This window comes from Triticum aestivum, chromosome 5A (assembly GCF_018294505.1).
Source record: "Triticum aestivum cultivar Chinese Spring chromosome 5A, IWGSC CS RefSeq v2.1, whole genome shotgun sequence".
Classification (NCBI taxonomy): Eukaryota; Viridiplantae; Streptophyta; class Magnoliopsida; order Poales; family Poaceae; genus Triticum; species Triticum aestivum.
Genome location: NC_057806.1, coordinates 510,656,299 through 510,670,330, shown reverse-complemented (window position 1 = coordinate 510,670,330; position 14,032 = coordinate 510,656,299). Strand labels below are relative to the sequence as shown.

Here is a 14,032-nt window from a genome sequence, read left to right as displayed (position 1 = left end):
CCATCAAATATGCAAAAAAAACTTGCCAAAACAAGGAGATATGCACATCTTTGCTATTGTTAGTGATTACTAAGAAAAAATGAAGTGATATACTAGGAAACTTCTTATGAATATAAAGATTAAATTTAGGAAATGATGAGTGTAAAATAAACTCGCCATGAAGTACTGTACAAGCCAAGTCCCATACTCATTTGATGCTTCTCCTGACATAAGAGTAAGCCCCGCTTTGATGCAACCGAACTTATTTTAAAATCATCCACGTTTTGATATTCACTAGAGAATAATCCTTATTTTCAGAGGGTTACAAGTAAGGGCGCACATCGTACTATGAGTTTCATACATGTATATTGAGCTTGTTACTAGTAATTTTGTGAACTGTCTTATGCCGCCGCAACCTCAACAATTCAGACTTAAGAGATTCATTGTTGTCGATGGTGCTCCTTGGGAGCCCACTGATCCCGTCGTTGCTGAGATGGAAGTCACATAGCCTTTAATCAATCTCTTAGTCTTGCATGTGTCCTTTCATTTTATTTTTTCTCTTCCATTATCGTCATCGTTGCATTGTAGTCCATATTCTCACCTTCATCTCCCTCATCCACGTTATCATACTCCCCCGTCTCCAAAACCAACCTCTTCTTTGAAGACTTGTCACTGTCAACATCTGACTCCCAGAGTCTCAAGATTTAACCGGGATAGAAGTTGTGTCATCGAATTTCTTTTGCACTCCCATCGGTTTCCTCTACGGGTCCAACCCCAATCATGATATGATACTCCACCCCTTACATGATGTTCCTCTATCCTATCCCCTATGCCGCCTCTCGACACCGCGCCACATCCTCTCCCCTTATACACCACATGGTCGTGCCAAGTATCCCCATTGGCACGTGGCAAAGTGCAACACTTGAGCATTGCCTTGTTTGCTCGTCTGTACCGCACTCGTAGTGGGTGTGGCCCATACGGCCACAGGCACCGCAAAATTTGGTCAACTTCTCATATATCACAAGGTAAAACCGTGTTTCGTTTCCCTAATAATTGTGAATTTGTGCCCATACAACCAAGCTATTAAGTTCGATTGGTTCAAGTGGAGATAGACCGTCGCAGGGCTAAATCATGACTCTAGGTTTCTTAACAACCAAAGGCCTTCCTCCTTATTCTTTACTCAACCACCTTGTTAGAAGCACTGGACCATGAATATACTCTCCTACACAGCCATGATCTTGATCTCTTTTGGCGCGGGACTCCACACAATGCACATGCTTGCGATGAAGCCCCACACGCGGTCCCTCCGGCGACACCAATGTCGCACGCTTAAGCAACATATCACCGAACTATTTTCCGCCGAGAGGAAAGCAAACCCTAAACACCCCCAACAAGGGAAAAGATTAAAAAAAACTCTCCAAAGGCAGAGCGCATTTTTTTGACAGCAAACACGGCAGCGGCTGGCGCCGTACACGTGAGAATCAAGCTAGCCGGGCATCGTGTTCCGATTCTTTCGCCCTAGAAAGAAGGGCAGTGATCTGCGCCGGTGCACCGGCCCAACGTTTCGGCCGGTCGCGCGCGGGCCGTCAGATCAAATCGCGGGAGGCCGTCAGATCTAGGTAAGAAAACGATTCGCCTAGGCTCCCTTCTTCCTCACGTTGTCTCCTCTCCCCAGAGCGCCGCCGAGACCACGCCATACCGCGCGAGAGAACGACCGAGCTTGAAGCACCACCGCGGCGTTTCCTCGTCGCCGGTGGGCGCCCTCGCCGGCCTTTTGCGTTTGCCCAAGAACAACGGTCGCCATGGATGCAGCTCCGCCGCCCGCGCTCGTCGGAGATCCGCGCTCGCCATGGATGTAGCTCCTCTGGCCGCGCTCGCCATGGATGCAGCTCCGCTGGCCGCGCTCGCCATGGATGCAGCTTCTCCGTCCGCGCTCGCCATGGATGGATCCCGCCTGCGCATGCCATGGATGCAGCTCCGCCTCGCTGACGATTGACTGGTTCCAGCAAATATAATTGACCGTTGTAGCATTTTTCGTTGTTGGTCGTAGCAAAATGGAGACATGGTTGCAACAAAAAAAACGGGTTGTAGCAAAACATTTGCATTCTGAAAAAATGAACGGATGTAACAAAGCCCGTTGCCGGACGTAGCAAATACCTATGACAGTTGTAACAAAAAAGCCGTCGTCGTCGTCGCGGGTCGCAGCTCGGCCATGATGGATGTAGCAAAAACATTATGCCGGTTGTAGCAAAAAACGATGCTAGTTGTAGCAAAATCCTGCTACGGTTGCAGCAAAACATCGTTGTTCGTCGTCGCGAGGTCCGAGCTCCGCCTGATGGATGTAGCAAAAAGCTTCGCCGGTAGTAGCAAAATTCAACTATGGTTGCAGCTTCCCCTTGTTGTGCAGTGCCATTGAAGCTTTCTATGTCTATGGTTGAAGCTTTTTTGAATGGCCGTTGAAGCTTTTTTAGGTGACGGTAGCAACACTTCTATACGCGGGTGGATCCGGGCATGGCGGGCAGGCAGTTATGGCGCGCGGCAAGGGAGCGCCCTGGCCGCCGGCGATGGAGCTTGTGGTGGCCCAGTCGCTGCCCGGGAGGAGGAGGAGGGGAGGGGATGCACGCCCTAGAAAGCTGTACGTTGGGGATGGATCTGACCATGGCAGCAGGCAGCCATGGTGGCCGGCGAGGGAGCGCCTGGCCGCCGGCGAGGGAGCGCCTGGCCGCCGGCGATGGAGTTCGTGGAGGCCCAGTCGCAGCTCGGGGGAGGAGAGGTGCGCGCACGTAGGCTGGAGGTAGGGGATGGAGGCGTGTAAGGAAGGAGAAGGGGATGCGCGGGCGTGTTTGCCAGCGTGGCGTGCGAACCGGCGGAACGGTTCGGCCGGTGCGCCGTTTCTAAACGATTCCCTAGAATGACTTTCCTTCCTCCACCACGCGCGTGCCCGCCCCGAACCGCCCCGTCCGGACAGCAAGCGGAACGGACGGCCCCAAACGCGCCCGGCCGACGCGAAACACGACGCCGGCGTGCCCGCGGAGTAAATTCTACGCGTCCCGGCCAGGCCGGACCCCGTCAGCCTGCGACCCCCTCCCGAATCCGCCTTCCCCAGTCAGCCCCGCCCGAAGCCACCCCTCCTCCTTCCTCCCTCCTCCCCCGTCCGTCCACCTACAAATAGCGCCTCCTCCTCCCCCCCACAGATCCCGCACCCACCCAGGGCAAGAAGAAGCAAGCAGCACGAGCAGCACATGTCACAGAGGGCCAGCGTCCCACACTCCTCCTGCATAGCCTTCGCCCTCCATTCCCACCTCCTCGTGTCCTCCGAGATGTGCCCCAGCTCCTACTGGGAATAGAATAGCCTCGCCCAAATCCGACACCTTTTTGGTTTTTGTTTCCTCTCTTCTTTAGGTTTTGTTTCTAGATCTTTGCGGGTCTCGAATTCGTCCAGGGATTGTAGGAAGGAGGGAAAAGATGGGCGTCAAGGGATTCGTCGAGGGCGGCATCGCCTCCATCGTCGCCGGCTGCTCCACCCACCCGCTCGACCTCATCAAGGTGCGGATGCAGCTGCAGGGGGAGTCCTCCGCGGCGGCGGCGGCGCCCCAGCCCGCGCTCCGCCCGGCGCTCGCCTTCCAGGCCGGGGCGCACACCGTGACGCTCCCGCACGCGCCCGCGCCGGTGCCCAAGCCCGGCCCGATTGGCATCTGCACGCAGATCCTGCGCGCCGAGGGCGCCGCCGGGCTCTTCTCCGGGATCTCGGCCACCATGCTGCGCCAGACGCTCTACTCCACCACGCGGATGGGGCTCTACGACATCCTCAAGAAGCGCTGGACCCAGGAGAACGGCGGCGTGCTGCCGCTGCACCTCAAGATCGCCGCCGGCCTCATCGCCGGCGGCGTCGGCGCCGCCGTCGGCAACCCGGCCGACCTGGCCATGGTGCGGATGCAGGCCGACGGCCGCCTCCCGCTCGCCGACCGCCGGAACTACCGCAGCGTCGGCGACGCCATCGCCCGGATGACGCGCGACGAGGGCGTGCGCAGCCTCTGGCGCGGCTCCGCGCTCACCGTCAACCGCGCCATGATCGTCACCGCCTCGCAGCTGGCCACCTACGACCAGGCCAAGGAGGCCATCCTGGCCCGCCGCGGCCCGGCCGCCGACGGGCTGGGCACGCACGTGGCCGCCAGCTTCGCCGCGGGCATCGTGGCCGCCGCCGCGTCCAACCCCGTCGACGTGGTCAAGACCAGGGTGATGAACATGAAGGTGGCCCCCGGCGCGCCCCCGCCGTACGCCGGGGCCCTGGACTGCGCGCTCAAGACGGTGCGGTCGGAGGGCGTGATGGCGCTCTACAAGGGGTTCATCCCCACGGTGTCGCGCCAGGGGCCCTTCACCGTCGTGCTCTTCGTCACCCTGGAGCAGGTGCGCAAGGTTTTCAAGGACGCCGAGTTCTAATGCAGTGCAGACCACCGCGCGGCACCATGAATCCATGATGATGATGACGACAAGAGGCCGCCATTGATGCCGCTGCTGCTAAGAATAACTAGTAGTACCGCTGGAGAGATTCCTCCAGTTCCTGCCTCCCGTTGTATTCGGATGGATTTGATCGATTTTGAATGAAATTCTCATTTTTAAATCTTGGGCCATGAATGTCAACTTTGAGAATCTTCCGCTAGGAATTGTCAGCATTGACAATATGCCAATTACCGAATAGACTATTACTGGCATGCTTTCAATTGAGTACTAATTTAAGAATTCCGAAACGGCAGTATATATAGTACTCTAAGCAACAAGGATGCGCTGGCAGTGCAAGCTGGAGGATTGTTTAGCAGTAAGTAAGATGCGCTGCCGACTCCTTATATTACAAAATAATCCACTGCTCCTCTCTCGATCAGTTTTAACAAGGATATTCTTGATAGTTCCTCCACGGCTCCTTTGTCGAAAAAAAGGTCCTCCGCGGCCCAGCGGAATATACCGTCACGACAAGCATACGCCTCAGCAGTAGCAATGCCGGCAGGAACATATTCATGCCAAGTAGACACGGCAGCCATGATCATCCCGAATGTACCCACCTCGGTTCCAACCTCAGAAACGATGCGTGATGGGCGGTGCCAGCAGCACATCACAGGAACGTGTCGCCCGGGCTGCAAGGCTACGGGCAAGCGCAAACCTAATCTCCACATCAGCATGCAAGTCGACATGTACCGGCCCGGGATCGACGAATTGTTCTTTGCGAAATCGACAGCGAGTGCTGGAGTAGTACACGATCTGCGGGGGAAGGGTGTCAAGTGGCAACCACCAAAGGCCGACCATAATGGTGGCGCTAAGAGCAGTTAAGGTTGACAGTGCCACTCCTTTCTCCCGGGGGTGGGGGTGGGTGCCGTGCCGACTTGGTTGCGGGCGTTTCCACGGCGGCGACACGGTCCGGCGGTCCACCACCAGACCCGGACTTTTGAGCAGCCATCAGCAATCACCATCGGGGCTTTCCAGTCGGCAAATGAACAACGAGCTCCGTCGGCTCCAGCAGAGTCCGTCCGGCACTGCTGGAGCACTTACGATTTTTTTACAAAACCTAACTATCAGGATTCAGGATCATCATCCCCTGTTCTTTAGGGAAATGGCTGTCACTCGTGGCACACAGTTGCCTTTTTATTTTCTTTTGCGAAGAAAAATCGCAAAAGGAGAAAACAAACATATCCTGCCAGTGCAGTGGCACACGAAGACACGCTAGGAATGCAGCGAATAACGCTCAAGCATGTGCCATGGATTTGGACGCAAGGGAAATCTTTGCCTCAGTCCGGACATGTAACAGGAAGCATAATTTGCTGGTGAACTCGTGCTGGTGGGTTCATGGAAAGAATGGACGAGAAGCGAAGCGAAAGAGCACACGGATGCAGAGCACACACCGGCGAACACGCCAGTTTTTCAAGATTTGTGCTAGTGTTTTCTGATTGGCAGCACCTTTTGATCAATATACAGGGGAGAGAACCATCAACACTGCTTGGAACTAAGAGCGTCTCCAACGCTGATCGTCAAACCGGACACCGTATTCTTCTGCGGACCGGAGAGGGCCAGTCTGCGTTCACTGATACGGAAGCCGACCATCCAACTGTAGCTGCAAACATCTGCCTCTGTTTTTTTAAAGCCCGCAGGCTCTAAATAACTGCATATCAAATCCTAGTCTATCTAAAAATGTTCAAATGTGGCAGTAGTTCTAATTTAAATATTAAAATCCAACAAAGTTTTGAAATTAAAGTAGTTCAAACTTGAATTCAACTAGCACATATGTACTCATTGTCCGCTTCAACCGCCTATAAGTGCTCAATCAAATCTTCCTTCGGTTGCTCATGAGTTGCTTGATTCCGAACTTGCTGATGCATTTAAACAAGCTCATCAAACATGGCCGGATTCTATTCCGGAAGTTCGATAGAATCACACATGTTCTCAAATTTAAGAGCTGAGGCAGCATACTCACCCTTATCCTCCACGATTATGTTGTGCATGATCACACAACATGTCATCACCTCCCACAAGGTCTCCGGATCCCATTGTTGAGCAGGTCCATGAACAACTGCAAAACGGGTCCGGATAACTTCAGATGCCCTCTCGACATCTTTTCTAGCTGCTTCTTGTTTTTGGGCAAAGTGAGACCTTTTTTGACCAAGTGGCTCAACGATGGTCTTGACAAAGGTTTCCCAAGAAGGATAGATACCGTCAACCATATGGTAGTCCATTTTGTATTCATGGCCATTGACAGTATACTTGCAAGGAGGGATTTACCTTCAGTCAGCCTAGCAAACAATGGAGATCGCTGCAACACATTGATGTCATTGTGAGACCAAAGAAAGCATGTCAAATCCAGACATCCTACGATGCAACTGCTTCGAGAATGACAGTGGGCTTCTTAACATGACCCTGATATCGCCTTTGTAGAGATCTTGGGCAGTTCTTCCATCTCCAATGCATGCAGTCAAAAGATTCGAGCAAACCGGGTCACCCTCTTGCTTCAGACATTGCCAAGATCGTCTCAGTGAAAACCCTAATGGACCCCAACACCAAAACAAGTCAAAGACAATGCTTCACTTGCAAAGGACATGGCCACAAGACATTTGAGTGTCTGACAAGGACCATGATCCTGAACGTGATGGCTAGTATGACTCCATGAGCGAAGAAGCAATGGAATCTTTGGGGAATGTGGCTATGCATCATCAAGTGAAAGAAGTTGAAGATGCTCAATTCTATTGCAAAAATAATTCGAGCCCGCTTTTGTTCCATATATTTTGACACTTCAACGACAACAAAGATGAATACCAATGATGCCACATCTTGCATAACAAAGCGGGAATTCAAGGAAGATCCATCAAAGTCATCATAGATGGAGGAAGTTGCCACAACTTGGCTTGTGACACTATGCAGGATGGTCCAAACGCGACAGTCCAGTCAGAGACCCTTCGACGAAACTGTGTGCGATGCATTAATCACAAATGGTGATGTAATAAAACCGTCAAAAAAGATACAAAACATTTGCGATGGTGGAGACATCAAACACGATTCAGATTAGAGTTGCGTGTGCGATGCATGGCTTACGGTTAATCCAGCAGAACTGTTTGCGATGAGGCAGAACAACAGAAATGGGCAGCCAGATGAAGGTGTGGGCTATATACAGTTCACTCGGATGAACTGTTTGTGATTAGGCAACACAACAGAAACGGTCAGCCAGATCAAAGGTGTGTGCATTATACGGCAAACAGTTTACTCGGATGAACTATTTGTGTTGAGCCAAGAGAATAGAAATGGTTCAACTTAACAAGATGTGTGTGGTACGTTGCAAACAGGTCTGTAATCAGAAATGTACGTGAAGACCGACAATAACACAGACGATTGCTGCTAATAAGTGTGTGTTGTGGGCAAACACGTCCTGGTATACAATTGTCAGCGATTGATGAATTCATCACCGACGGTTTCCTAGTATGTTCCGTGTGTGATGTGATTGCATACAGAACAACAACATATATACTAATAAGGACATGATTGCACAACCAAATTAAACATCCAATTACATAGGTGGCTAGTACACACATGACATTTCCACATATCAAAGAAAATTATTACATGCATAATTAATTAGGATAAACGATCATCTGATCATCATCTACTTCTTCTTGTGACGCTTGCCGCCACTGCTCTACTAGGATAAACAGAACAATATTCTTTACCGTGAATAGTGTGCTCTGTTGGGCACACAAGTATATGGATCATAGCCTTGGGCGAGTAATGTGCCTGCACACGTCGTGCTAGCTCGATGTTCCTTCCATGCTAAGTTCTCATTAATTGATGGTGTTTTATGAACATGCCACCGTTTTCTGTCATTTTCATCGGTTTCCCGCCGCCATCCAGCGATATTGCGCATAAACCTAAGCAGCGCGCGACGCACCGAGGCAACAAGTGCAACCTGTAGCACATCCACCTTTTCCGAGCATACCAACCCACTAAAGCGCGGCTTTTGCCATCAACCTCCTCGTCGAGAAAAACGAGAAGGCGCCACAACCCGACGAGGCCGAGGAGCCCCCCAACAATGCGATGGACGATGTCATGCTGCGCGTCATCGCCAGGGTTGAGCAGACCCTTGGCGCATGGCGCTTCAGCGCCGCGGATCAAGATAGACATGTCAGCGCCAAGAGGTTGCAGCTCGCCGCACAACATGATCGATGGTGTGCCGCAGAGCAAGCTAGGCGCGTCCGTGCCGATAGGCTGCGGCTCGCCGCACAATGAGACTGTTGGAGCGTCGTAGAGCAAGAGGCGCGGCGCGCTGCACAGCAAGAGCGGATCCATCGGCGCTTGCTTGCTGTCGTCAGGGCGTCGCAGCTGGGTACACGTCCCGTTAGTACGCCATTCCTCGCCAAGAGTGGGCAGAAGCCATCTGTGTCGTACTTGCACCAGAGGCCGGCCGCGCTGTACTTGCACCAGACGCCCGCCGCGCCATTCGCCTTGTCCGCGACCCGCTCGATGCCAGCGCGCTGGGCGCTAGGCTCGACTGCCTCCTTGGTCCAGGTGTCCACCTGGGCGCAGTAGAGGAGACATGGCCGTCGCATCCTCGAGTTGGTGATCTCCGATGAAATAGCCAACTTGGAGCTCAAGATCACGCTCCATATGTACCGTGGCATGTCGACCGCTTGGACGAACACCTGCACGAGTTCAGGCAGAGCCAAGAGCTACCGTAGGCAAGGGTTGCTGGTCATGGACGCATTTTTTTGACTCATTTTGACGTGGATCACTGTGTATTCCCAACAATCATAATATTGCTCTGGTTCAATGTGTGTACTATGTTTTCCGTTCTTATATGTTCTGTTTCAATGTATGTATATATGCTTTCCATTCTGTATACGTAGATGATAACTGTTAGATACAAATTAGTAACTGGAGCTCCTCGTTGGTGGCACGCTGGAGCTTATCAGCTCAACTCCACGCAGCAATGAGGCGCCTAGCGCCTTTGACCTTCCTCGTGAAGTACCCGTCTTCTCACACCTCCCCCGCATGACGACGCGCCCGCCTCCAAAGCTCCATCGCCTCCTTTTTCCAGGCGGCCTCACTGGCTTCACGGGTCGTCTAGTACCTGGCTTCCTCCTCCGCCATCTCCTTCTTGAACACCATTTTCCTGGCTTTCTCAGCCGGCGGTAGCGATTTCCACAAACAAAGATTGTACTGTCCCTAAAACCACTCCAAAGTTGGGGGGTCGGCGTAACCTCATCCGGCGGCCCGTAGGGGTCATTCTCGCTGCTGCTCTTCGACTAAACGTCCTCGGGGTGGCACCTCCTCGTCGGTGCGTGGGCAGATCGGCGGCGCCATGGCAGAGATTTGTGGGTGAGAAAGAGGGCGAGCGAGGGGAGGATGTAGATAAGAATGCAGGCGGGACGGCGTGACCAAGGTACTATTTATTGGCGGCTGGAATGTAGATCGGCAGGAACAGTACACACGCTGGTCGTCGAAATTTACGAGTATTGTAGTTTGAATTATACATGATTCCCCAGCAAAAGCCGTGTGTGAACTTAATAGCTGACGGTTTCCAATACAGAACCGCGTGTGATTAATAACCCGCGTCACTCACCTTCCAAACCCCGAGGGGCAAAATACAGTGCCAATCGTGTGAGGCCCGGTTGTCTTGTCAGATATTTACATTTTCTTTCCTCGTATAAGGGATGAATGCTTATTTTCTGTTACCATGGCACTCCATGCATGTGTCCAAGCCGTGACACCAATACGTTTTAAAATTCCTTCCAATTTACTGCACATGCAATTAACTCACACACAACAAGTACACAAGTATGATTTTTTTTCACACCGTTATGGTTAGCTGTTGCATGTACATGTAGTTCAAATTTGAATTACAATCATTAAGTGGCTAGAAAATCACTTAAATGTCTTTAAAAGGTCAAATGATCCCTGAAATTTTCCAAATTTTGACATGATAGTTTTATTAGTGCACGTTAAGTGTAGAAATTTTTTGAAGGCCACAAGAGGAAGCTATCTTCGATTCATCATCAAACATGCATTGTTCCCTCTCGGAACCACGAGCCTTCTAGTGAGTTACTCCGGTTTATGAGGGGTGTGTGTCCAAACTTTCGTCAACCAGGCCAATTGTTTTACCACATCATCTTGGTGGAATGCCATTATGTTAAGCAAGGTTTTATGTATTTCTAATCATTTTTGAATTTTTTTGGAATTTAAATGCCATGGCATGCACTCCATGCTTTGTGTCCAAGCCATGGCACCAATGTGTTTGAAAGTTCCTTCCTATTTATTGCACATGGAATTAAATCGCACACATTACACAAATATGATTTTTCAAACCGTTATGGTTAGTTGTTCCATGTACATATAGTTCAAATTTGAATTACGATCATTAAATGGCTAGAAAATCACTTAAATGTCTTAAAAAGGTCAAATGACCACTGGAATTTTCTAAATTTTGACATGACAGTTCTATTAGTGCACGTTAACTGTAAAAAATTTAGAAGGCCATAAGAGGAAGTTATCGCCAGTTCGTCATCAAACATGCATTGTGCCCCTATCGGAACCACGACTCTTCTAGTGAGTTGTTACGGTTTGTGAGGGGTGTGTCTCGAAACTTTCATCAAACATGCCAATTTTTTTACCACACCATTTTGGTGCCATACCATTACGTCAAGCAAGCTTCACTTGTTTCTGTTCATTTTTGAATTTTTGGACTTTAAATGCCATGGCATGCACTCGATGCTTTGTGTCCAAGCCGTGTCTGAGAGTCTTCTAATTTACTGCACATGGAATTAACTCAAACACTAGTACCCAAATATGATTTTTTTTCAAACCGTTATGGTTAGCTGCTTCATGTACATGTAGTTCAAATTTGAATTACAGTCATTAAATGACTATAAAATCACTCAAATGTGTTAAAAAGGTCAAATGACCCCTGGAATTTTCCAAATTTTGACATGAAAGTTGTATTAGTGCACGTGAAATGTAGAAAAAAGGCCATAAGAAGAAGCTATCGCCAGTTCGTCATCAAACATGCATTGTGTCCTCTCAGAACCATGAGCCTTCTAGTGAGTTACTTCGGTTTGTGAGGGGTGTGTGTTCAAACTTTCGTCAAACAGGCCATTTTGTTTACCACATCATCTTGGTGCCATGTCATTACGCCAAGCAAGGTTTCATGTGTTTCTGATCAATGTTGAATTTTTTGGAATTTCAATGCCATGGCACTCGATGATCTGTGTCCAAGTCGTGACACCAATATGTTTGAAAATTCCGTCCAATCTACTACACATGGAATTAACTCGCACACAAGTATTTAAATATGACTTTTCAAAACGTTATGGTTAGCTGTTGCATGTACATGTAGTTCAAATTCGAATTACGGAAATTAAATGGCTAGAAAATCACTTAAATATCTTAGAAAGGTCAAAGGACCCCTGAAAGTTTCCAAACTTTGACATGACAGTTGTATTAGTACTCCAAATTTTCTCGTACATTTAAAATACCATATGTTGCCACTGTACCCTAAATTCGTCTTTCACAACTAATACAAAATATCAACAACATCACACACAGTTTGTTGTAGGGACCGTTTGCGATGAAAATTCGTGGGTCTACTTAAGTCTTCCTCCATAAGCTTAGCCGACTTCGTCTACTCTAGTGTCAGCCACCCCCGAATCCACGAATCCCTAATCCCCATTCCCGCAACCCCTTCTTGCTAAGAATGATGCCATGGAAACACTTCATGAGGGTCCATAAGATGGTCGCGTCCTCCCTGAGCACCGCCGCCTGCGCCGAGAGCGCGACCGCTTATGCTGAGAGCGCGACCGCATCCGCATTGAGCGCGGCCGCATCCGCCAAGAGGGCGTCTACGACAGCCGACAGGGCAGCTATTGTGACAGTAGTGGCTGCAAACGCCGAGAGCGCTCGAGCTGCCGTCCGCACCGCTGATGTCTCCCTGGCCCGGGTCGAGGCCATCCACACTAAGATCGAAGACACACACACCAAGATATTTGAGGCCACCTCGAAATCCAGCATGCAACCCATGGCTGAAAAGGCGGCGGAGGCCATGGAGCACCCTCTTCCTCATGATATCGCCGAGCGGGAGATGGAGATGTAGGAGGCAGCGGAGATCAAGGAGCGTCAGGAGGAGGAGTTGCGCGTGGCTCGGGACGAGGTTGAGAAGAGCTTGTCCATTGAGGAATCGGTGGTGGAGTACTAGCGTGAGCTATGGCGCAGCCACTACTACAAGTACTACAACCTTGAGGGCGGCACCGAGGACGAGGACGACGACGCAGTTGACTTCAGCCGGGGGGATGCGAAGTCCACCAACGGCGGCATATCGCCAGGACAAGTCATTGACGTCTCATCTTACACCAGCGAGGCATTGAGTGGCGCGGCGGTAACTTTGTTAAAATTATGCGTACTTAGCCTTTGTTTATAACGCTGGTCTTTTGTTAGAGCAATGTTTAGCTCAACTGGCTCTGTTTAATTGCTAAAATTGCTCGATTCAGTAACTATGGTCTATGTGTTGTAGGCTCTTTTGTGTGTCCAAATTAGCAAGCGATGTTAAATTATGCAATGACGTGGATGAGGACAATACCCAGGGAAATTTCCACCAATATTTGAATGACCAAACTCATCGCATGTGCGTAAAGCAGAAGAATTGCTTGCGATGCACACAATCGTTCAAAGTGAATGGTGTCCGGCGGCACTGCGTGCAAAGTTTCCCTCCACCTTTCGAAATTTTTGGCCTACCGCCAAAATATCTACCCCCACCCCTTTTCTCCCCGACCACAAGTCACATTTACCCTATTTTCTCCTTCCTTCCTTTCCAAGTTATAGCCGCTTACTCCCTCTCGCCATCTCGCATCCGACCGCCGCGGTCGCCATGGTCTTCTTCAATGACCTCTCCAACGGCTCCTCCTCCGATGATGACTCTTTCACCATCCGGGTGTGCCTCTCCTCTCTCTCTCTCTCTCTCTCTCTCTCTCGGGTAATGATTTGGAATGAAGGATTTTAACCTGGCAGTCGATTTGAGTCATTTCTTCCTCCTGTAGCTCCCTAGGACCACACGTTGCAACGAATGGAGCGGGGTGGCTGAAGATCTGCCTACTCATTGTCACCATCAATCTCCATGCATGAAGTTAGTTGCGTTTGAATCTGTGGACAGTGGGAGGAAGTTTCTGGCATGTGCAGAGAAGGTTAGCCCCACTTTTGTTGTTACAAATCATTTGTTATATGTGATTCAGACACTGTCACTATGCTATGTTATCCTGGATGTGATTAAGACAGTGTCACAGTTTCTACCTAGTGTCTAAAATTGTTGCCATATCATCAGCGGTGCCATTAGAAAATTACTTGGCACCGCTTCAACAGTTTGTGCAGCCAACTTTGGTCCACACATCCAAGCAGTCAAGCAGTAAAATACTAAAAACTTTATGGCACGAAGGAACTTGGCATCGAAGCAAATAGGTGCTCCCGAGTCCGGTTACCTGATTTTTCCCCTCTCTATCGGCTCGCCAGTGTAGGGCACCGGTGCGAAATGTAGCAACAGTTG

General features: G+C 50.2%; 1 protein-coding gene across 1 annotated transcript; it reads left to right on the top strand.

Moving 5' to 3' along the window:
• The first annotated feature begins 3,133 nt into the window (after window positions 1-3,133).
• On the top strand, window positions 3,134-4,600 carry LOC123104404 (mitochondrial uncoupling protein 5). Its single transcript, XM_044526244.1, has one exon. The coding sequence runs from the start codon at window positions 3,445-3,447 to the stop codon at window positions 4,417-4,419; it is 975 nt and encodes a 324-aa protein (XP_044382179.1). The 5' UTR covers window positions 3,134-3,444; the 3' UTR covers window positions 4,420-4,600.
• The last annotated feature ends 9,432 nt before the right edge of the window (window positions 4,601-14,032 follow it).